Source organism: Aulonocara sp. 'chitande type north' Nkhata Bay, linkage group LG9, assembly GCF_057382095.1.
Source record: "Aulonocara sp. 'chitande type north' Nkhata Bay isolate Kocher_YH1m ecotype deep benthic linkage group LG9, A_spYH_male_GT1.1, whole genome shotgun sequence".
Taxonomy (NCBI): domain Eukaryota; kingdom Metazoa; phylum Chordata; class Actinopteri; order Cichliformes; family Cichlidae; genus Aulonocara; species Aulonocara sp. 'chitande type north' Nkhata Bay.
Genome location: NC_141352.1, coordinates 33,835,748 through 33,858,677, shown reverse-complemented (window position 1 = coordinate 33,858,677; position 22,930 = coordinate 33,835,748). Strand labels below are relative to the sequence as shown.

Genomic DNA, 22,930 nt, shown 5'->3' with positions numbered 1-22,930 from the left:
GCCTCTAACACAGTGTGTATGCTAGCGGCTAATCTAGCAAACAAATGAACAGAGTGCTTTTAGCTGTTGCACAAGGATAAGATGATAAACTGTGTGTCTTTTTTATAATGACCTGCTTCAATTTACCTTAATCCAAGGAGTGCTCAGTGTGGGTAAATCTGCCATGAGCAGATAAAGTGGATGAGTGGGACTAGGTAGGTGTGCCGAAAACAGGCAACAAAGCTGACGCTGAAGAGTGTGCTGAGAACATAGTGGCGCCGCCAGCAGGTTTCCGGCTAGCAGGAAGACTTTGCAGTAACACCTCCAACATTGGCAGTCCCATTTTGTGAAAGCCAATAAAAAAATAGCTAGGTTTCCATGTGTCATTTGTGTGGAACAATGCTGCACAACAAGCTAAATAGATTTAAAAAAACGAAAAAAATTGTTGAACAACAGAAGATAAATGTCCTTTTTTTCTATTTCCAACTGGCCGGCTGTGTGGTGCGCAGCCTTAAGAGGCCAGCATTCAGACCCCAGAGTTTAACGGCCAAGTTCGAGTCTCTGACGGTCGGTCTGCTATAGCGGGGTAGGCCGAGCGAAAGACGAAGCTCCGGGCTCCTCCTTTTTTTCGTTTCTCTTTTTTTCATTCACATTTATTTACATTTATTTACATTTATTTAGATATCAAGCTGCAAGTAAAAGCTCAGGGAAACACTTTTAAGGCGCCCTTTAAGGTACCCTATATATGTCCTTTCACATCTTATCACTTCATACAGTGCTATGGACCAGTCTACACCTGCTACTTTCTGCACAAGCTTTTATCACACAAGACCCGCTGTTTACAGGTAAGAAACACAGTGTCAGTAATGTTAAAGTGGCTGTGTGGAGTAGCACAACCACTCCTAATATAACACTTTTCACATGCATTTCTACATATTACAGTGTCTTTTACCGTCTTTATGGTGCTAGCTTAAAGTCATGCTGTAAATGTTAGCTTGTAGTCAAACATATTCCGACCATGTTAGGACAGAAATATTGGCTTCTATCATGACTAGTTAACAGAGATGTTAACAGCCCACGCGTTACTGTAATCCGATTACTTTTTTCAAGTAACGTGACACACTGTTTACAGCAACACTGTTTACAGCAACAATACTGCACAACAAGCTAAATAGATTTAAAAAAACGAAAAAAATTGTTGAACAACAGAAGATAAATGTCCTTTTTTTCTATTTTCTTCTGGCCGGCTGTGTGGTGCGCAGCGTTAAGAGGCCAGCATTCAGACCCCAGAGTTTAACGGCCAAGTTCGAGTCTCTGACGGTCGGTCTGCTATAGCGGGGTAGGCCGAGCGAAAGACGAAGCTCCGGGCTCCTCCTTTTTCCAGCTTTTTTTTTTTTTTTTCATTCACATTTACACTGAAGCTGTGTTCACATTCATCCTTTAATCATGACAAAACGTGAGGAATCACACTGAGGTGAGACCTTGACAACAGACAAATCAGAAGCCGACACCAATGATAAGAAAGAAATTCATTTACAGACACGTGAAAAAGCAGTTTAAGGTTCTAGATCTGGATGATTACAACACATCATTATTTATTTAAAGCAACCCAAAATGCACAAATGACTATAACCAAGTACATCCTGTGATTCAGCAGCTGATGGAACCAACTTTAGCAGCAAAAACTTGAGTTAATCATTTTTCATTAGTGTTTCACAGCCAGAGATGGGCAGTAATGCGGGGTAAAGCGTTACTGTAATCCAATTACTTTTTTCAATTAACGAGTAATGTAAGGGGATTACTATTGCAAAAAAGGTAATTAGATTACTGTTACTTTCCCGTAAGCACGCTGCGTTACTGCGTTACTGAAAAATTTTTGGCCAGAGTGCCTCATGACAATAACAGCTGTGTGCAGATCAAGAATGGATAATCTATGGAGGAGTGCAGAGAGAGTATGACCGTGCAGCGTTTAAAGCGTGGAAGTACTGAGCTTACTTTGAGTTTGATTCCGTAAAAAGTGACAAAAACTTTTAGAAACTTCTTTTTACAGCGAAAAAACCCTTAACTTCAGAGCAAGCACCGAGTACGCTACTACGGGATTGGAAATTCACAGAGAGACTCGCGGATTCTTCCACAAATTTCTTCTAGTCAGGATGTTGCATATAATTTAATTTTTGCTTGATGCATAAAGTAAAAAGATTCAAACTAATAAAACAAGTTTTAAAAACAGACTTTTCCATTTGATTACATTTTGTATGATGGATGATGCAGAAAAAGTAGAATTGGGCTGAAAGATCTATTGCTTTATTACCTATTCAGGTCATAAATCATGTTTTAAAAAGTAACTAAGTAATTAATTACTTTTGAAAATAAGTAATCAGTAAAGTAAGGGGATTACTTTTTAGGGGAAGTAATCAGTAATTAGTTACTGATTACTTTTATTCAAGTAACTTGGCCAACACTGCTAGTTAAGTTAGTACCATAGTTAATACAGTTACGGGTAACATGATAGTGCTAACCCATAACCCTGAACTCTGTAATACTGTAAATGATGAGTGATTTAAGTTAACACTAAACATTCAACAGTGTCTCCTGAACATTTCTAATCAGGTGTGAGTCTGGCTGCATTGACTTTTGAAGATGCAAATTTAGCATGATGGCTGATGGTGCTGTGTAAGCTTCTACTTACCTTCTACACTGTGTTTAACACACATTTCAGAATAGCAAAGAGGAGCACTGTTGCTTCATCCTTAATACTTTAGAGGAGAACTGGACTGCAGATCAAAAGGTCCTTAATAGCTTTTTGTCCTCCCCGACCCTCAAAGCCAAACCAGCCATGAGAGCTGATGGGACAGGATTTGTAAAAGTGACATTATCAGAAAGAAAGGGGAGCAAGAATACTTGATATTTGCATTCTTTAGAGAAAAGTATTTGAAAAGGCTGTCTGCTGTTTTGGATTGATGTCGTTCTCCGGAGGCTCAAAGAAGTAGGGCAGTGTCACGGTCCTTTTGGCAGCAGAAAGCTGCTGAGTGCTGGAAAGAAGCACGGCCACACCAGCTGAAATGTCTCACTGACACAGAAGCTGTTGGCCATCCTCTGTGTTGCCACTGTCTTCACCCTGCTGTTATTAAGTGTCAATAACATACATTTCTATGGAGCTAAGCTTGATGAGCGATGCCTTGTTGGCTGACATTTATGTCTTTGAGCGTGTGAGAAGTTTAATAATTATAAAACCACATGAGTTTGACAAATGTCCTTTTAACCGTCAGCTCATAGTGAAGCACACTGAGCCACCCGGAGCTATAATATCAAAATAGAAGCTGCTACCTTTGTCAAGAGTGGCTGGATCTGAGTGCATACTACTTTCAGTTATTCAAATTTTGCTGAATTTGTTCAAAGTCCTGTCTATGTGCAGAGAGTGTCTTCCAGAGGAATGGTTCTGTGGGGATTGTGATGTTCTACATCACGAACATCAGCCACTCCACAGCAGAGAAAGTGTTATTGATGTTTTTAAAGCCATTCCTCCAACCACATGTATTATTAGAGTGGACGGTCAAAATTGCACAAGATATTTCCTCATGAGATTTACTCAATTTTGGTTTTCATATGTGTCTACAGCCAGTTAGAAAGAATCTATTTAAGTGGTTTTCTCTTTCTTGGTAGCTCGCATTCTGCCAACAGTAAAGCTTTGAAACTGCTCCTGTGGGTTGCGTAAACTTCACAGTATCAGCAGGAAAAATCGTGATTTTAATCGACATTAATAGTAAACAGCAACCTGCTATTTAGGTTTCTGTGATGGATTTGAACATAGTGTGATGGAGCATGTTTTCTGCCCTTGCTGTACAATCAGAACATGGTATTGCTTTAACAGAAGTCATCTGTGAAGGCAGTGGTGTATTATTCATGTTGTTTCTTTTTCTTTTTGGTCCAAGGACGTTATGATGTGCACCAGGCGATACACAGATGTCAAACATGGCAGCAGCAGTGCAGCCCTGATTTAAAGGACCTGGTTAGGAGTGGATATTGGCCAGCATCTGTCAACATGTCTACTCTTTACACTTTAGACCTCTTGAGCTCCTTCCTGGAACTAAAAGTATTTTCTCCATGATTCTCCAGGGAAGCTTTTGCAAAACTGTTGGAGCGTGGTACTACAGTGGCTTGCAAAAGTATTCGGCCCCCTTGAACTTTTCCACATTTTGTCACATTACAGCCACAAACATGAATCAATTTTATTGGACTTCCACGTGAAAGACCAACACAAAGTGGTGCACACGTGAGAAGTGGAAGGAAAATCATACATGATTCCAAACATTTTTTACAAATAAATAACTGCAAAGTGGGGTGTGCGTAATTATTCAGCCCCCTGACTCAATACTTTGTAGAAGCACCTTTTGCTGCAGTTACAGCTGCCAGTCTTTTAGGGTCTGTCTCTACCAGCTTTGCACATCTAGAGACTGAAATCTTTGCCCATTCTTCTTTTCAAAACAGCTCCAGCTCAGTCAGATTAGATGGACAGCGTTTGTGAACAGCAGTTTCAGATCTTGCCACAGATCTGAGGGGGCGAATACTTTTGCAAGCAACTGCAAGTGTGGGGGAAGGCTGAGTGAAGTATTTCTTTGATATTGTTTTTCAATAAGCAGATGCAAATATTTACTCCTCTGTTATGTTTCTGTACATACAGACTGGGCGTGCCAAAAGCGATGCACTGCAGCACAGCTTTCTGGATGAGGAAGAGCAGCTGTGCTGTGATGTCAGCTTCAGCTGCCCAGCATGCACACCTGAAATGTTGGCGGTTTCAGTTGATGGTAACAGAAAGCTATATCACTTTCAGCAAAAAGAAAGGTGCTCATTGTTGATGTTCTTTGTGTTTGTGTTTTTATGCACATACTTAAAAAAGCCTTCCATGGTTAGACTTTATTGTTTCTCTGATGTTGCTCTGATGACCGTGACTTTTTTGATGCCGTTTTTTTGTTGAAACCAACTGTTGTCACCCTCTGCTGCTCAGTGTGCTGGCTGTTTTCTCGGGAATCTCAACCACAAGAAAGTTTATACGAACGAAGCTAAAAAACCTGTGACAGTTTGTGAAACGTCATTAGCAGCAGTGAAATAAGTTAGTTAGTGAAATGATAGAGGCTATTTTATGCTGGAAAAATTCTTCCAGCACAAAGTGGCCCAATAAACGGAATTTTTTAATACAGAAATACATCTAATGATAAAAAGCAGAGAATTCATTGTCTGTTTTCCATTGCAGAGCTGGGATGCTCGTCTCCTCATGGAGCGCTCTCGAGCTGTGAAGTGTCCAGATATCAGCGCTCACCTGGCTGGTACCAAGAAGGTTCAGCAAGTGCTCCCCAGACCTGGAGTCCTGGACAGATTCTTCCCAGACCAGCCTCAAGCTGTGCAGCAGATCCGAGCGACATTGGCTGACCTCTACACTCTAGACATGGTGAGACAAAGGGCACGGTTTGTTCATTGTTTGGAAAATTTGGCATTAGATAATCCTCACCTGGGTGTTGCTGTTCAGTGTGAGCAATATCATTTGCATTTTATTCCTCTGATTTATTTCTCTGTGGTTGCGCTGGTCTACAGGGTCCAGAGAGGGACAAAACAGTATCAGTGGCCTTGTCAGCAGCAGAACGGTTTGTCTTGAAGTCTCAGCGAGAAGGAGGAGGTACAGCGGGCGGGGGGATAGAAGCGTCTTTAAAAATGTTGAAAACTTCTGTTTGTTGCTCACCATTTGTTAAACTAGGGAAGTTTAAGCAGTGCATGTGTGGATCTGCACACATACATGACTGCCTGCTGTTTTGCATTACTGTGTATCTACTGTGATTCATGCATGCTGTACTGTGACTGAGATAATAGTGTATATGAGACACACTTGACAACAACATTGATCAGGATGTGAAAAAGCTACCAGATACAAGTTGTCAGCAGGTTATGGCTGACTAACCACCCTGCCTTACATCACTCTGGGCTAATACTGTAAAAAGCAATCATTAGTTTTCTTTGTAATATCAGATCATTTGTTTTGATAAATACAAAGTCCAGTATCAGGGTTCATATGAGCTATTTTAGCAGTAATTTTACACTCCACTATGATAGTGTTTAGCTGTTACTCATGTTAGCAAGGAAGCTCGGGTTTGTAATTCATTCTTAATTTAGCCACGCTGCATGAATTTGGATGATACGATTTTTGAAAATGGCAGTTTCATTTATGGGGCGTTTATAAAATGGTATTTCTTAGGCTGGCTTTTAAGGAAGGAGAAAAGGTATGTATCAGTTGGCTGGGAAGAAAGATGGAGGTGGAAAGGATGTGCGAGCTATGGGACAAAGTTGCTGAGACTAGGTTAAAAAGAGGTGAGGATCAGTGAGCAGGAGTGTGGCTTTGTGCTGAAAAGAGCACAACAGATTGTTTGGAGAGAAGGTGAAGGAAAGTCAGCTGAAGCAAGACAGTTTGTGGAGTTTGTGTTGGACTGTATGTTATGCTGGGAGCCTGGGGATTAGTGCACTTTGATTCCAAGTTAATACTAGCTAGTGTTTCTCACTGGTTTTTGGGTGGTGGAGTAAAAGGGATTGGTTGGTGGCTGTTTCTAATGTTAGCCTTTTCTTGGTTTTCTTACAGGCAGGGTAAAGACATGGTGATGAATGAGTGTGTGGGCCGTCTGCTGAGGACCAAGAGCTCAGGACAGTCAGACGGGGGCGTCGCAGCAGGAGTCACCGTGCTCGACAACCCTCTGCTGTCCTGAGATGTCAGACTCCTGCCTGCACATACAAACCACACTGAAGTCAAAGTTCCACCTGCACCTCCACCTGTTCTTGCAACAGCATGAAAACTGACAGAGGTGAGACAGCAGAAAAGTTCTTGTCTATTTTATTATTTTTTTTACTAAGTTAAGGAATTAAGTTAAGAAGAGTGATTAAATAAATAGTTTCTTGCATTTTTGATTTAGTGATTGTGTTTAGGATTATTTCAGAAACATGTTTAGAGGATCTTTGTAAGCCTGTATTTACTTTAAAAGAAGGGAAGCACTTCTTCATCCTACAGAAAAGGTGACACATTACAGATGAGTTCATAAAAAGTGTCTCTGTCACTCTTTCAAGGCTCTGTCACTTTTTCTTTTGTACTGGAACAGCATGGTAAAGTAGGCCTAGGCTGCCATCTTGTGGCAGTGTGTTGTTACTACAACATATGAAATTGTGTTTCTATTGGAAATATAATTCAGCACCACTGAGCCGCTCTCTCAGTTACAAACTGAACCTGTTTTGTAGACGTATAAATCACTAAGTACAGTGAAGCTTTTGGTTTTGTAAAAGTGTTTCTTATTCTAAATGCATGTTGATTTTTATCAGGGTGAAGAGCAGTTAGCAGTGCATTCATGGACATCTTTAAACTATTATTTGAAGAATCTTTGGTCATGATGGCATGAACTAGAAGCGTGAGCTCCAGGTGAGACTGCACAGAACAACAAGTGTCCTTAAACTGCATCAACTGATGACGTCTTACAATTTTATTCCACTGTGTGTTTTTATCATTGAATGTTTCTGTCTTTGTGTACATGTAACGCAGACACTAAAGCTGAGCCAGAACTTCATGCTGAAGAGAAGGATTCTTTTAAAATGCATGGGGGAGCAAGCGAGTCAGATACCAAGGGCACAAAGATGAAGCAGGTCTGATCGGAAACCGTTTATTTCCAGGCCAGGGAGCACAAATAAAAACACCCTTAAAAGGTTCCCTCCTGCTCAACGGCGTCACTCCCTACGGAGAGAAGATCTACATGACCTTATCTGCGTATCTGGAGGTCAGCCGCTGCTCCGCCGTGTTGTACCTGTTTGTACGTGTTTTTAAGTCTCTTGATGTCATCGTGTCTAACACACACCCTTTATCTCCTCTCTGCAGCTGGACCATTGCATCCAGCCTGCCATTATCACCAAAGACATCTGCACGGTCTTTTACTCCCGAGACGCCAAGATTTCCCCACCCCGTTCTCTCAAGAACCTCTTTGGGACTGGATACTCCAAAACTCCTGACTGGTAAATCTGGGCTGCTGCACTGTGGCCATCTCTGTTTCACAATCAAAGATATCTGCCCTGTTACAAAGTTTCCTTGTTCAAAACTTCTGCTTCATTATAGCAACCGAGTGACTGGGATCTACGAGCTGAGCTTGTGTAAGATGTCTGACACTGGAAGCCCAGGTGAGCGGCCATGAAACATGTTTAAAGAACGGCAGCTGTTTTATCATAATTCTGTGGAGAGCTTCATCCTAATGAGGGCTCATGTCCTGAGCAGGGATGCAGAGGAGGAGGAGGAAGGTGCTGGACACATCAGTGGCTTATGTGCGTGGAGAGGAGAACCTGGCCGGCTGGAGGCCCAGAGGAGATAGCCTCATCCTAGAGCACCAGTGGGAGCTGGAGAAGATGGAGCAGCTGCAGGAGGTGGGGCCTTAAAAGATTCATAAAGAAATAAATCTGTTTAATATCGTAGAGGGAAAAATGACTTTTCAACTCAAAGACCAAAGTGCTATTCTAAAAAGTTTTTTCTTAGAGTACAGACTTTACATGACTAACCTCCCCTCTTCTCCCCACCTCACATTCGCCCCCATCTTTCGTCCAGGTGGAAAAGACCCGTCACCTTCTGGGAGTGGCGGCTCCCGTGGGAACAGCTCCCACCACCAAGTCCCTGAGTGAGTCTCTGTCCCCCAGCGTGAGCTCCGGCACTCTGTCCACGTCCACCTCCGTCTCCTCGCAGATCTCCAGCACCACCTTTGAAAGCGTGAGAAGGAGCTGGCCACCAAGGTGAGAAAAACGTGGGCTTAGTGGGCGTTCTTGTTGCTGCCTTCTTCCTTCTCTGCTCGGAGCTGATCGGTCTTGTTCCTGTTGTGTTGTAGTGCCTGCGCCTTCTGACACACACCTTCAATACTGAATACAAGCAGCTGGTGAACAGCATCAGTGACTGCAAGGTGAGAAATAATACAAAGAAATAAAAAAATAGCCTTTCTGTGTCACATCAGGGAGTTCCTATATTGACGTCTACCTCATCCTGCTGTTGTTTCACTTCAGCTTTCTCTCATCTCACCGATCGGACGTGATCCATCCGTGACGAGCTTCAGCAGTGCCACCCTCACCCCTTCCTCTACCTGCCCCTCTCTCTCGGACTCGCGCTGTGGCTCCATGGGCCAGAAGTAAACATATTTTTAGGAACATTGACCTCGATCTGCAAACGGTTATTGACAGGTTATCTATTTGATTCTAACTTGGTGTGATTTGTGTTAAAGGACCCCTGAGAACAGCTCACGTGCCTCCAGTCCCTCCTGCTCAGACTGTGAAAACTTCCCGATGGTTCCCACTCTGGAGACCTCCTACCTTGCGCGGGCTGCAAAAGAACGAGTTCCTGAACTTGGTGCCTGATATTGAAGAAATGCGACCAGGGTGAGTAATGCCATATTAACCCAAATACTGTCACTATGACATGTGTCTCACAGACCAAATGTAAGTCGACACTCATGTTCTCTAGTTCAAGCAGAAGTGATGTGGATCGATTCAAATTCCTGAACCTGGATGATTTCAGCTGGAAACAAACCAACTCTGCTTCTTCCTCAGATAATTCAATTCAATTCAATTTTATTTATATAGCGCCAAATCACAACAAAAGTCACCTCAAGGCGCTTCATAGATACAGAGAAAAACCCAACAATCATATGACCCCCTATGAGCAAGCACTTTGGCGACAGTGGGAAGGAAAAACTCCCTTTTAACAGGAAGAAACCTCCAGCAGAACCAGGCTCAGGGAGGGGCGGGGCCATCTTCTGTGACCGGTTGGGGTGAGAGAAGGAAGACAGGATAAAAGACCTGCTGTGCAAGAGAGACAGAGGTTAATAACAGATATGATTCAATGCAGAGACGTCTATTAACTCATACTGAGTGAGAAAGGAGACTGGAAAGGAAAAACTCAATGCATCATGGGAATCCCCGGCAGGCTACATCTATTGCAGCATAACTAAGGGAGGATTCAGGGTCACCTGGTCCAGCCCTAAATATATACTTTACCAAAGAGGAAAGTTTTAAGCCTAATCTTGAAATCTTGTCTTCTGAATCCAAACTGGAAGCTGGTTCCACAGAAGAGGGGCCTGAAAACTGAATGTGTTCACTGACCGGTGTTGCCAGCTTTGGTGGCTCGTCTCCCGCTCGAAGAGGACCAAAAAGAGAACAATACAGTGTTCAGCTGCCTGGCTGTGCTCTACACACACAGCCCTGCTCTGGTACAGTAAAAACCACATTTACATTTGTTTACATTTCCAATGTAGAGGATGAGTTTAGATCACTGTGGTCCAAGCTTGTCGTCAGTTATAGAAACTGGATGTTGCACAGGAAAGTGTGTTTCCTTACATTTATTTTGTGTTGACAGAAGTCTTTGATTCATATTGATTATTAAAGCGGGCTTTAACCTGTGGAGAAACACGTGTGCTCTTGCTCCTTCAAACGGTTTTCTTCAGAGATTTCTCACTGTTTGTACACATGCTGAGTGGCTAGTTTTGAAAACACTTACTTTACCTTTACTACTCTGCTCAGAAATGCAACCTGTGACCTTACACAGCCCAAAAACTTATCCTAAAACATAAATTAACAAGGACAGAAGCTTTTTACAAATGCTTCAACAGTGTAATTCTAACAAGGTATGCAATACATCTAATGTCAGTTCAGAGGTATGAAGTGATGACACTTTGACATCACTGAATAAAAGCAGTCTTGTCATAATAAGCTTTGCTGTGGACAGTTGGCGCGTTAAACTTTTTCTTATAAATAAAAAAGGTAATCAGATGTTAAGTTTGTTCAGTTTTAGTTGTTCTCATCGTGTTGCTCCTCAGATCTCCCGTTGTCCCTGAGCCTGACTAAAGCTCGGCAGCTTGTTTTCAGGGCATGGCAATGCAGATATGAGCTAAATGTGACACAGCAAAGAAAAATCAGAATCAAGAAACCCTGAGCTGACTTTCATGGCTGCAGACGTGACATTAAGAGCCTCACAGATCAAAAAAGTATGGGATTTAAACTGCTTCTAGACCTGCACACGTCTGTTTCCAGGGCAGGATACCCATATGGAAAAGATATATATAAATCTTATAAAGTTTGTATCTGTCTTGTGTGAAACTTGTATGAAAAGCATATAAGTGAGAAAACAGATATAAGATCCCTTGAAAAATTATATAATGAAACTTGTATGTTTTGGATACTTACTAAAACAATGTATGAAAGTAATGCGAAAGTGGCCACTTTCATGAGTAAATCATGTAAGCCTTATATGATTTACTCATGAAAGTGGCCACTTTCATGCCCAGTAATCAGTAATTACAAGTTTTTACTATTTCTTTTCCGTATGGGTATCCATTCCAGTGCAGCAGAAGGAGCGGTCAGTGTGGACCTCGGTGCTGTACAGGACCTCCTGGAGCTGCTTGTCTCCTGGCATCTGGGCTTTCACTCGTATCTGAAGGACAAAATAGGAAAATCAAGTTGCTCTCACTGTCACCTGATTTCCACAGACTGCCATCTGACCACATCCCTGCAGTTGGATCCCACCGCCGTACCTCTAGGATGGGTCTTCTTGGTGTCAACCCAAACCACCCTCTCCTTCAGCTCTGAGCTGAATATATACACATGATTGCTTCTTAAAAAACAAACAAAAACAAAAAAACGTCCCCACACGGAGTGAGACTCAGTCTTGGATGCCCAGATCAGCCAGTGTGGTGTCCAAGAAAGGGAAGGGTTGGTTTGCCAAGTTGGGCTGTACCTCGATGGGCAGTGTCACCAACATGGGGATATCCTGCTCCGGTCTGACGCGCAACATCTTGTTGTGGGACCCCGGGAGCTTCCTGTCTGCCGATCCGCCTCTTCGTCGGCCTGCTCCACAGTCGCCGCCTCCTCCAGAGAGCGTTTTGTGTCGTCTGCTGCCAGCTTGACTTGCTGATCTTTATCTCAGGAGGCAGTGGGTTTTTACCCTCCCCCCCTTTGATCCTGTGCGTTATCGTTTAAAACTCGCTATCTGCATCTTTTGGCTCCAGCACGTCTTTATTGTTAGAGTTGTTGCTTGCTGTGTTCTTCTGCGGGGTGCTGATGATTCATTGTTCTGCTTCTTCTGATGGTAAACGCCTCTGGAAAGCCTGAATATGTGAGCGCGTCTGATTCATACAGAGTTCTGCTCTGCCCCCCCGGACTGATATATGCAGCCAGTGTGAATGTGTGTTATGTATCACTCACATGTTAGGTTCATTAGACTGACACAAGGGTGATGCACGGATGTTGGTGTTTTTAGGGCCAAGTGTGAAAGTGGAAGAAAGACAAATTCTTTTGAAATGTTAAAAGAATGTTGGAAATTTGATCAGAATACAGTAAAAATGAGAGAAACAGATATTTTTCTCAGATCATTGTGTTAAATTGTCATAATCGCCGTGTTCTCTTTAAGACTATCAGCTCTACTCTAAACAACCCTGAAAGCCTCTGCTGACACATGTCATCAGTTCCTTTCTTTCTTTGTAAACAAGGTCGAGTCTGTCAGGTCAGCAATAGAACTTCCTACAGATGACCCATCAGTGTTTATTCCATGACTGTAAACATGTTTCCATTTGTCACTTCAGTCTTTACTCTGAAATACAGGAAATGACATCATGGCTCAAAATCTTTGTCGTTCAAACAATTCTTTATTTAACAATATTTTAACTTTATTTAACAAAATACATTCAATAAAAACTTAAACAACAGAAAACTGATTTTTAATCCAACCACTGAAAAAAAAAGGTAACGACTGAACACAAACAGAAGAACAATTTATAAAGATTAAAATGGAACTACAGGAAGTTTGATTCACAGCCTCATTTGAACTTTAACTTAAACTTAAGGAGAGCCGACCTGAGCTCTGTGGAGCCTGATCTCCAGGGTTTTAAGTTGGACTCTGAAACCAGAGGATGTTTCTCTCTCTTCAGATTCACTCTGATCCTGTGATGGGAACGATTTCAGCCCTGCGTGATCGCGCTGATGTTTGCACAGAGCAGATGATGAAGTGAATGTTTTGGCACAGTGGTAACAGTGAAACAGTTTATTAGTAACGTGGGATCGTTTGTGTGCAGAGTATGAACTGAGATTACTGAAGCTCTTGTCACACTGCTCACAGCTGTAGTTTCCTTCCATGTGTGTACGTTCATGCTCGTTACGATTACCTGAACGTGAGAAGCTTTTGTCACAGTGTCTGCACTTGTATGGTTTCGCTCCTGTGTGGACTCGTTTGTGTGTTTTAAGCTGACCTGCAGTGGTGAAGGATGACCCACACTGATCACAGAGGTGCTTTTTGACCCCACTGTGAAAGAGTTCATGTCGTTTTAAGTCAGCTGATGTGGTGAAGCTTCTCCCACATTCTTTGCAGTATTTCAGTTTGTCTCCAGTGTGTTTACGTTGATGTATTTTTAGGCCGGCTTGCAGACTGAAAGTTTTTCCACAGATGTCACAACGAAAGTCTTTCCCACCACCACAGCGATGACAGGGTTGAGAAGTGGATCCATCTGTGTCGCTCTGCTTCTAAACAAAGACACAAAGACAGTGTAAGTCAGTCCTTCAACACTTTTATCCTGAAAGTCGCCTGAAATAAAGAGCATCTCTGCAGACGTCCAATTACATTTTACTGTTTCGATTAACACACTCAGTTTACTGGGCTACAATAACTACAATACTACCACCATAATACTACAGCAATACTTATTTAATATTACAGTAACATCTGACTTACACTTAAATGAAATGAAAACCTGAATAATGGCTCAGAGCTACTCTTCGGTGCAGTAGAAGTGCTAACATGCTAACACAATTTAATGAGCAGACTTGTTCCAAACAGTCAGACTGAACTTACAAGAATAAAATAAAAATACAAACCTCACAGTAACTGCACTTGTAGAGTCTCTTTCTGGTGTGGATCTGTTGGTGTTGTCTCAGGTACTGTGGAGTTTTAAAAGTCTTCTCACACAGGTCACATTGATAAGGTCTCTCCTCAGTGTGGGTAAACATGTGGCGTTGTAACTGTGCGTCTGTTGTAAAGTATTTGCTACACTGATCACACCAGTACACATCTTCTCCGGAGTGAATGCGTAGGTGTATATTTCGGTACCCTAGCCGGCTGAAGGTTTTTCCACAGATGTCACAGCTGTATGCCTTAACTCCAGAGTGGGTAACTAGATGTCTCTGTAAGTGGCTACTTCGAGTAAAAGCTCTGCCACACTGATCACAGCTGTAAGCTTTAACTCCACTGTGGACGACTTGGTGTGTTTTTAGGGCATTCTTCCAGGAAAACGACTTTCCACACAAGTCACAGCTGAACGGTCTCTCTCCAGTGTGGATGAGCTGATGTTGTTTTAGTTTAAACTTCCAGGTAAAATCCTTCCCACACTCGTCACAGGTGTTTTTTTTCTCTCTCTTTCTTCTGTGAGGTTTGTCGGCCTCCTGAGAGCGCTGACTTCTCGGTCCACGTTGGTCCTGCAGTGACAGAGATACAGAGGCAGTGAGTGAAATGCAGTCATTAAACAAACTGAAGCTTCAAACTCCCTCCATTAACACTAGTTTTAAACCTGAAGGTGGAGTGTGGCACCAAACACCACCAGAACCTGAACGACTGCAGGTGCTGATAAGTTGCGGTCGCGGTATTTCAACATCTAGTTAGCAATACAGAAGACGAGCGAGAATAAATGGAGTAATATTTTTTATGTGGCAGGTAATTTCAAATGCAGCGATTCTATCAGCCCAACAAACATCAGTAAACACACAAACTGTTTGTGTGCAGTTTGTCTCACAATGTGATTTAAAGACTGCAGTAAAATCCTCTGCAGGTTAGTGCAGGATAAGCAGGCAAGTTTACTGTAATGTGATGGATTTAAGTAAAGAACAGTGTGTGACTGGTGCACAGTGACTGTGGTGCTCATGTCAGAGTTAGATTACATCAAGTGTAGCAGAGATTAACTTAAACTTAAGCTCATGATGCTGACATTCATTCACTGAGCTCCACCCACATACCAACAGTTTAGTGTCTAATATAAAGACAGTGTACTGTCAGTGTAGAGAAAGGAAATCAGCCAGGACAACTCGTGAAACATCTGCTGACATCTGGTTGAATTCACAGAGAGCAGCAGGTCAGCTGATCACAGCCTGTACATTAAAAAAATCTACTGGAGCTCTCAATAGAAATGATTGTGAGCTGTGACCCTTTTCCCCACACTGAGCCACTACAGCTGATTTTAGGGTTGAATCCTGCTGAATCCCACTTTAACATCTTCCTGCTCATTTTGATGTTTAGAGGCAACGTCACCGTCTAAGATGTAGGCATTGTATACATTGTATACATTATTTCTACATTACATTAATATTGCACAAGGTTCATTTAGTTTAGCATAAAATATACATATCAGTACTTCAGCTTTTAATGGAGTATTTCTTAACACTAGTATCTGTCACCTTCTGTGTTGAGCTCATTGTTTTCTCTGCAGTGGCTGAGCTGAGTCCAAGTAGCTGAAATTTCCTCTGCTGCTCCGTCAGACTCTTCTCCTCCTCCTGATCAGCTGGGACACAAAACAGAACTTTGTTAAGCTCCACACTGCACTGAAGAGTCAAAGTGTCTCATATGTTCATCTGAGAACACACAGAACACATTTTAGCTTCCTTGGGTGGACAACTTGTTTGAAACAAACACAAAAGGTTTGAGCACCGATACCAAATTCAGCAGTATGGCACACCAGTACCAGGAGAGCAATTCCTCTTTAAAATATGCCCTGGCCAAGAAAAAACCCGACAATATACGTGTGCCGTGAGAAATGATAGATAGATAGATAGATAGATAGATAGATAGATAGATAGATAGATAGTAGAGCTGGGCGATAGAACGATAACGATATCTATCGCGATATAACTTTTACTCGATAGAGAAATTAAGCTATCGCGATAGACCTCGCCGCTCTTGTCCTCTTAAAAAAAAAAAAAAAAAAGGTCGGCCGATCCAAATTAAGTAGCGCAGAGCCGAACCAATCACAGCCGCAGCTTCACGTCGCGTGACTTGTTACGTACAGCACAAGTGCCAAGCCGCACGTGTGTTTGTTTGGGAAGCAGCCAGCGGGTAATGGAGGAAATGAGTGTACCGACTAGAAAAATCAACCGAGCGTGACCGAAGAGAAAACAGATGATGGTTCCAATGCCGGAGAGATTGTCGAACGGAAGAGCCATAGAAGTTCCGTAGTGTGAAGGTATTTCGGCTATTTCAAGTCTGACAAAAAACAGAGTAGCGTGCACTGTAAATTGTGCCGAAAGCAAGTCTGGAAATACAATGAACTGGTGCATGCGTCACACTGTGCGCCACGTTATTGTTTCGGTGAAATGAATTTCTACAATACTGTTACTGTTAATTCTACTCTCTGCAGTGTTTAAATGCTTACATATACACACAGTTACTGTCGGTCCACACATACGACTCGGTTCTGCTTCTATGCCCCAGCTTTGTTTACTTTTTCCCACCGAGGCTTCTAGACTTCTGATTGGCCAATATTTCTGCACGGTTAGGAATCTAGCGCCACCTGCTGCTTTGGCATGTTCATTGCACCGTTTTCCTTCATTTCTGCCTTTACGTGTGAACAGGATTATTTTTTTAAAACGAAAACGGAAAATCTCCGTTTTCAAAAATACCCGTGTACGTGTGGACGTAGCCTCAGTCTCTGACTGGAAGCGCTAATTCGTCATTCGGCTTTTGTCAGACTAAAGTAACTGTTAAAACTGTTTGAAAAGCTCAGCTATACAACAAGGAGAGATTGAGAATTTCCTTTTAGTTCTCAGTTTATTTGATATTGACAAAAGTTAGTCAGTTTTGTCTGTTCTTCTGTAAAACAAACTAAGATTTATTTTTAGAATTAATACTTTGTTTCTAAGTGGAATTGACAATTTAGTCTGTTTCGTTTGTTCTATTTTGAAACTTAAACGCTTTAGCGGCTGCCTTTCTTTTGTAGTTTGCAATATTTGCCTTTATTTATCTGAAAAAGTCTCATGTTCCTTAAGTACATCTACCCTGTTGAACTTATTATGGGAAATAAATATTTAAATAAAAACAAGCTGCTGATTATTTCACATTTTACTTGTGAGCAACAGCACATTTAAATCTTACAAATATAGTTATTTGGCTTATATCGTGATAGATATCGTTATCGCCTGAAATGAAAAAAACATATCGTGATATGAAAAAATCTCATATCGCCCAGCTCTAATAGATAGATAGATAGATAAAATTTATTTCAAACATGCAAATATAATTGAAATAACAACAGAAAAAAATAAAAATAACAAAACTTAAAAATCATCAAGTTTTCATGTAAATATCTATGTCTACAGAATGTGTGTGCTCGAAAAGGAGTAGGATGAAGTTTTCTTGTTCCTACCCCCTTATTTCAAATTTCATTGCTTACAAATCCATATCCAGGATTCAACATTATTTGATCATATATTTAACTATGTACAAGTCTAACACATTGAACATACACAAATAAAACCATTTTCAGCACATAAACCAGAACAACAACAAACTACATTTTTTACATAAACTAATCACTCTGTTTATAACAGCCGCTTAATCTCTGAGTTTATTTTCTATCTATGTGACAAAAACCTTAATGAACACTTAAGGTTGGGTTACTCCGGCCTTGATTTATAAAAAATGAGGACACAATGAGACAACTCAGTCACTGAGAGGAAGATTTCCTATATTCATGCAATTTATTATATTTTGAACAATCGTGTGAATTTTTGTATTGATGTACTTGTCTTGATTTCATCTGTATATCCGAGTGGGTGTAGAAATCTGAGCCATCATCTGAGTAAGCCTCATCACAACTTTGCGCTGATAAAGGCAGCTGTGTTTTAGCCTGGAACACATTTATTTTTACATTTCTCATAAATGTATTTCATTATAGCACTTTTACCGCCAACATGTTGGGTCTTTTGGAGCCGGAAGTGACCTTATATGGAAGAAGGGTGGCGCTAGCTAGCTTAGTTAGCAAGCTGCATTCATAAGCTGTGCAGGTGCCACAGAGATGCTAAGTAGCCTTAATAACAGACTAATAAAACAACACAAACTCTGATTACAATGAGCTCATTTAAAAGCTTTCTTCTAATAAAATTATTTTCTTCTCTGTGTTTCACAACCTTTTGCTGATATCTTTCTGTGAATTAGTTTAAAGCAGCTTGAGTCAATTTAGTCAGATTTTTTTTTCCAACTTGTTCACAAAAACTTGAGAAGAGACACCGAGGAGAGCAACAGAAAGCCTCATTCAGGAGCTAAACTCAAGATTAACTAGACTCGGATTAATATTAGCTCGGTGCTTACCTTTAAGTGTTAAATCAGTCTTGACAATAATCGGAGAGAAAAACGCCATAAAGCGGGAACTCGGCTTCTTCTTCTTCTGCTCTTGTATTTTTTGGCGGTTAAAGCTTTAAGGCGCATTACCGCCACCTGCTGGACTGGACTTTTCATGTCCCAAACATTATCAATTGGGCACAAATTTGTTGGAGTTTCTGTTAATAAAAAAGATGGAATTCAAGGATCTTGTTATTTGGTTTGTTTGTTTTCACCATTTACTCTACAATTTTCTGCCAGTGTATAGCAAACCCCACAGCTCAAATCAATGAAGAATTTAGTATTTTTAACATATTGCTTAAACTGGAACCAGCAGCTATATAGGCCTAATTTTTAATCCAAACATGTGATAGAGGTTTACCACCAGGAGAAGCAGACTGTAAATAAAAGACTGTGCTACTGAAAACTGTTAGTCTGACTTTGGATTGTAAATATGTTTCCATTTGTCACTTCTGTATTTGTATATGGCTCAAACTATTTGTTATGAAAGCAAAACAAACAAACTGATGTTGTATAAATTGATTCAGGATTATTTACTTCGAGTCCAGAAATCATAGCTGTCTCATCAGATCCAGTTGTGACATTAGCTATAGTTTCCGCGGAGGGTACTTGGTTCTGTATGACAGCACAGCTTTTAGGTTGAATTCAAGCGCTTGAGTACAGCCTGATAATTAGAGGCCTGCAAACTGTTTGCTGATGAACTTTGGAAGTAAAAGTACAGACAGCTATAGAAGACACAGGACACGAGATGGGTTCATTATTTCTTTTGAGTTCCATGTAACAATCCGTAACTCTGTAATTAATGAATGTGCCATTTAATCTTGGCTGCAGCCAAGATTAAATGGCACATTCATTAAATGGCTAAAATGGGTTGGCTGCCGTTCAGCATTTAGCACAAGTCAGCTTTTGATCAGAAAGTTTTCTGGTTTGATCCCTGGCTGCTCCAGTCTGCAGGCGAAATATCCTTGGACAAGATTGTAATCCCAAGCTGCTTTCTGATGCATCCATTGGAGTGTGAATGCTTTATAGAGTTTGTGAAACAGTTGTACGTGTGGTCAGATTGTTTTGTATTTGTGTGTGGATTGAAGCACATGTCTGAGAGCACATCAATCACTGCACATATTTTTTAAAATCTTAGTTTAAATAAAGTTTTTGATTATTTATTATAAAAAAGAGATGATATATATATAATGCAGTGGGCACTCTACCAGCTAACATGTCAGTTAATTTGACACATTGATTTATTTATCATTTCTTTTTCTCTCTCAGCTTTTCAGCTCCATATTTTTTGCCATTTCTTCCACACTCAACTCTGTTCTACAAGGTGAGCCCACAGTTAATGTAGGAGAGGGCAGGTGGCATTAAGAGATTTGATTGGGCAATCTAGGGCCCAGTTAGTTCTTCCTTTTGGTGAAAGCTGGGCTCTTCAGTTCAGCATGGCACAGCTCCAAAGATTCTGCAACATCAAACCCTCTGTCTGCTAATGTTACATCACCTGGGCTGAGGCAGTCCAGGTAATTGCAACAGTTTCTTGAAATTAGTTAATTCAGATATAAACAGAGTGACAGTTTACAGATTCAAACATGTCTCAGAGAAAACAGAAAAAAACAGTAAAGCCCAACTCTCCTCTTTGTGATCAGGAAGACAAAATTCAACTTCCTGATCAAGTAGACAAATCATTCAACCAGCTTCTAGAAAAGGAAGATATTCAAAAGTTGAAAGAAATGGAACTCCTAGACATGCAGGGAAGAAACTTTGAGCTCCAAGCAAAGCTTGATAAAGCACTAGAAAAACTAGTGCTGAAGGACAAAAAGAATCAGGAGCTGCAAGTAAAGCTTGATGAAAGACCGCACACAAATGAAGAGTTTCTTCAAGAAAAAAGGCTACAGGAGATAAAACAGAAGGAAATGGATTTCAAGCTCCAGGACCTGGAGAAACACAACAAAGGCTTGCAAATCAAGCTTAATGAAGCTCTGCAAAAAATGAAAGAACTCCTCCAAGAAAAACAACAACAGGACATGAAGCAGTGCAAACTCCAAGGCATGGAGGAAAAATACAAAGCGCTTCAGGTAAAGCTTGATAAAACACTGAACAAAAATAAAGAGTTGCTTCAAGAACAAAAGCAACAAGAAATTAAACAGAAACAAACGGACTGCAAGCTTGAAGACGTGCAGGAAAAATACACAGCGCTGAAAATGAAACTTGATAAAGCACTGCAAAGAAATAAAGATTTCCTTCAAGAGAAAGAACAGCAAGACATGAAACAGAAACATCTGGATTGCAAACTTCAGAACATCGAGAAACACAACGAAGGCTCGCAAGTAATGCTTGATGAAGCTCTGCAAAAGAATAAAGAAATCCTTGAAGAGAAAGAAAAACTGGACCAGAGAGACACGCAGTGCCAACTCCAAGGTGTGCAGGAACAATACGGAGCGCTGCAGGTAAAGCTTGATGAAACACTGCACAAATATCAAGAGCTGCTTCAAGACCAAGAACAACAGGAAATAAAGCAGAAAGAAGACAAAGAAATTCTCCAGGACTTTGAGAGGAAAAACCAAAACCTGCAAGAACTTTATAACAAACTGAACTACAAAACACCTGAACTGGAAGAGGAAAAGGAAAAACTGCAAAACCAATGCTCAGAGATGCAGAGTAAGCTCAATGAGAAAAAAGAAAAAACACAGAAGTCGAGGAACTTTCAGACAACGTGAAGTGCAAAAACACTGAGATACAGGTGCTAAAGCAACAACTAGAGAAAACAAACGAAGACCTGCAGTGTTCACTTCAAGAAATCGAGAGCAGAAGTCAGCAGTTGGAAGACACACACAACAAATTACAACAGAGTTATACAGAGCTGCACGAGGCAAAGCTAATGCAGGAGGCAACATCTAAAGAAATGAAAGAAAGGCTCGAAGACAAACAAGCCAAATTAGAAGAAGTGGAGAAAACATGCAAGAGACTTGAGCAGGAGAATGCAGAAACAATCGATCAGTTGAGAACCCTCATCCTAGAGAAAAAAGTGCTCGTGGAAAAGCTCATGGAAAAGAAGAAAAAACGCTTCTGCTTCTTCTGGAGGAGGGACACTCCTGCTTTTTCTACTTTTTCTACTTTTTCTACTGCTAATGTCACCTCGTCTTCCTCCACCTCTGTTCCATCTTAATTTTCACCTCTCCTCTCTCTTTCTCTCCCTTTCTCTCCTGACACCTCTCCCTCCCCTGTCTCCCTTTAACTCCTATCACCTGTCCCATCTCCTCCCCTCCCCCCCCCCCTCTCTTTTCATCCTCACCCTCCAACCAGTCCCGACAGTTGACTGCCTCCTCTAGAGCCTGGTTCTGTCATAGGTTTCTTCCTTTAAAGGGAGTTTTTCCTATCCACTGTCGCACCTAGTGCTTGCTCAGAGGGGATTGTTGGGGTTTTCTCTCCTCTATCTCTTTCCTCCTTTCTATCCCTTTCCTTTACCTTCTTCTTTACAACCCCTCCCCCCCTTTCTATTTCCTCAATAATTTAATAATAAACACAATTGGCAAAATTTTAAAAAGTCAGATCAATGTCTTCATTCAAGAATGAATTGTCTTTGTCACGGGGTCATGTGTATTTTGTGTTTTCCTCGGGCTGGTGATCCTTGCAGTTGTTGAGCCCAAGAGTCCAGATTTTTAGTGTTTTAATCACATTTAGTGTTACATTTTAGATCACAACAAAAGGATATCCACAATTTAGGATTCAGGCATTTGTCTTTTTCAATATCATAATCATTCTATGATTGAGTCGGTTACAGAAGCAGCAGTTAGCAGCAATAACTTCAATTCATCAACATTTGCAAGCATTTCTTTATACACAGCATTTCTGTCAGGTTGAGGTCTGGACTTCCATGCAGTAGATTTGCTGCTGTGCTTGGGCTCATTATCCTGTTGCATGGCCTAATTTAGGAGAAGCTTTAGCTGTTGGACAGACGGCCTCACATTTGACTCTAGAAAACTTTGGCATACAGAGGAGTTCGTGGACTGCAAGGTGCTTATTGCTTGTGTCTGCAGAACAAGCTCAAATCACCACAATTGAACCAGCGTACTTGACAGTGGATTTGAGGTGTTTGTGCTGTGTTTGATTTTTGCTGAAGTTACTGCTGTGCATTATGACCAAACCTCCACTTTAGTCTCATCTTTTAAAAATATGTTGCTCCAGAAGCTTTCAAGGGCAAATTTGCAAACCTCAACTGAGTTGTTGTGTTCTCTTTAGAGACAAGAAGCTTTCTCCTGGCGGCCCTTCCAGACCAACCATACTTGTTTTGTCTTTTTCTAATTAAACTGTCTTGAACATTAACATGCTGTTTAAGGCCTGTAGAGGCTCAGATGCAGCTCTTGGGTATTGTGCAGTTTCTGTGAGCACTGAACAGTCTTTGTGGTGGATCTGAATGCTCCAGACTAGCAAACTTGCTCATGGTCAGTTAATCAAGTGCATAGAGCCCTGTGATGAATTTTCACATTTACTCTGTGAATCTTCATTCTTCTAGCTAGTCTTTACTCTTCTAGAAGCTTTCTTTGC

The 22,930-nt window shown here is 41.2% G+C and overlaps 3 protein-coding genes and 1 pseudogene across 6 annotated transcripts in view; 3 read left to right on the top strand and 1 right to left on the bottom strand.

The window, feature by feature from the left end:
- The first annotated feature begins 170 nt into the window (after window positions 1–170).
- On the top strand, window positions 171–7,218 carry LOC147322661 (glutathione synthetase-like). 4 transcript variants are annotated; one of them, XM_086307127.1, is made up of 6 exons: window positions 171–565; window positions 756–824; window positions 4,661–4,784; window positions 5,231–5,425; window positions 5,569–5,650; window positions 6,602–7,218. In XM_086307127.1, the coding sequence occupies exons 2-6, from the start codon at window positions 760–762 to the stop codon at window positions 6,619–6,621; spliced, it is 486 nt and encodes a 161-aa protein (XP_086163253.1). In that variant the 5' UTR covers window positions 171–565; window positions 756–759; the 3' UTR covers window positions 6,622–7,218. The 4 variants fall into 4 exon arrangements, with proteins under 4 accessions (XP_086163253.1, XP_086163255.1, XP_086163256.1 ...); XM_086307129.1 differs by having other exon boundaries at window positions 3,912–4,784; XM_086307130.1 differs by adding an exon at window positions 3,912–4,072 and having other exon boundaries at window positions 171–824.
- Window positions 7,219–7,554: 336 nt separating this feature from the next.
- The window catches only part of LOC147322655 (kinesin-like protein KIF1B), a 55,445-nt gene continuing 40,069 nt past the window's right edge, over window positions 7,555–22,930 (top strand). Inside the window, exons 1-5 of the mRNA XM_086307116.1 lie at window positions 7,555–7,778; window positions 7,877–8,010; window positions 8,111–8,172; window positions 8,267–8,412; window positions 8,591–8,772. Coding sequence (XP_086163242.1) covers window positions 7,755–7,778; window positions 7,877–8,010; window positions 8,111–8,172; window positions 8,267–8,412; window positions 8,591–8,772 — 548 coding nt within the window. The 5' untranslated portion in view covers window positions 7,555–7,754. The remainder of the gene's footprint in view (window positions 7,779–7,876; window positions 8,011–8,110; window positions 8,173–8,266; window positions 8,413–8,590; window positions 8,773–22,930) is intronic.
- On the bottom strand, window positions 12,445–18,448 carry LOC147322660 (uncharacterized). The gene is made up of 4 exons (XM_086307065.1): window positions 18,362–18,448; window positions 15,457–15,560; window positions 13,888–14,484; window positions 12,445–13,536 (listed from the first exon to the last, which is right to left on the bottom strand). The coding sequence occupies exons 1-4, from the start codon at window positions 18,408–18,410 to the stop codon at window positions 12,859–12,861; spliced, it is 1,428 nt and encodes a 475-aa protein (XP_086163191.1). The 5' UTR covers window positions 18,411–18,448; the 3' UTR covers window positions 12,445–12,858.
- On the top strand, window positions 13,217–21,596 carry LOC147322659 (uncharacterized; annotated as a pseudogene).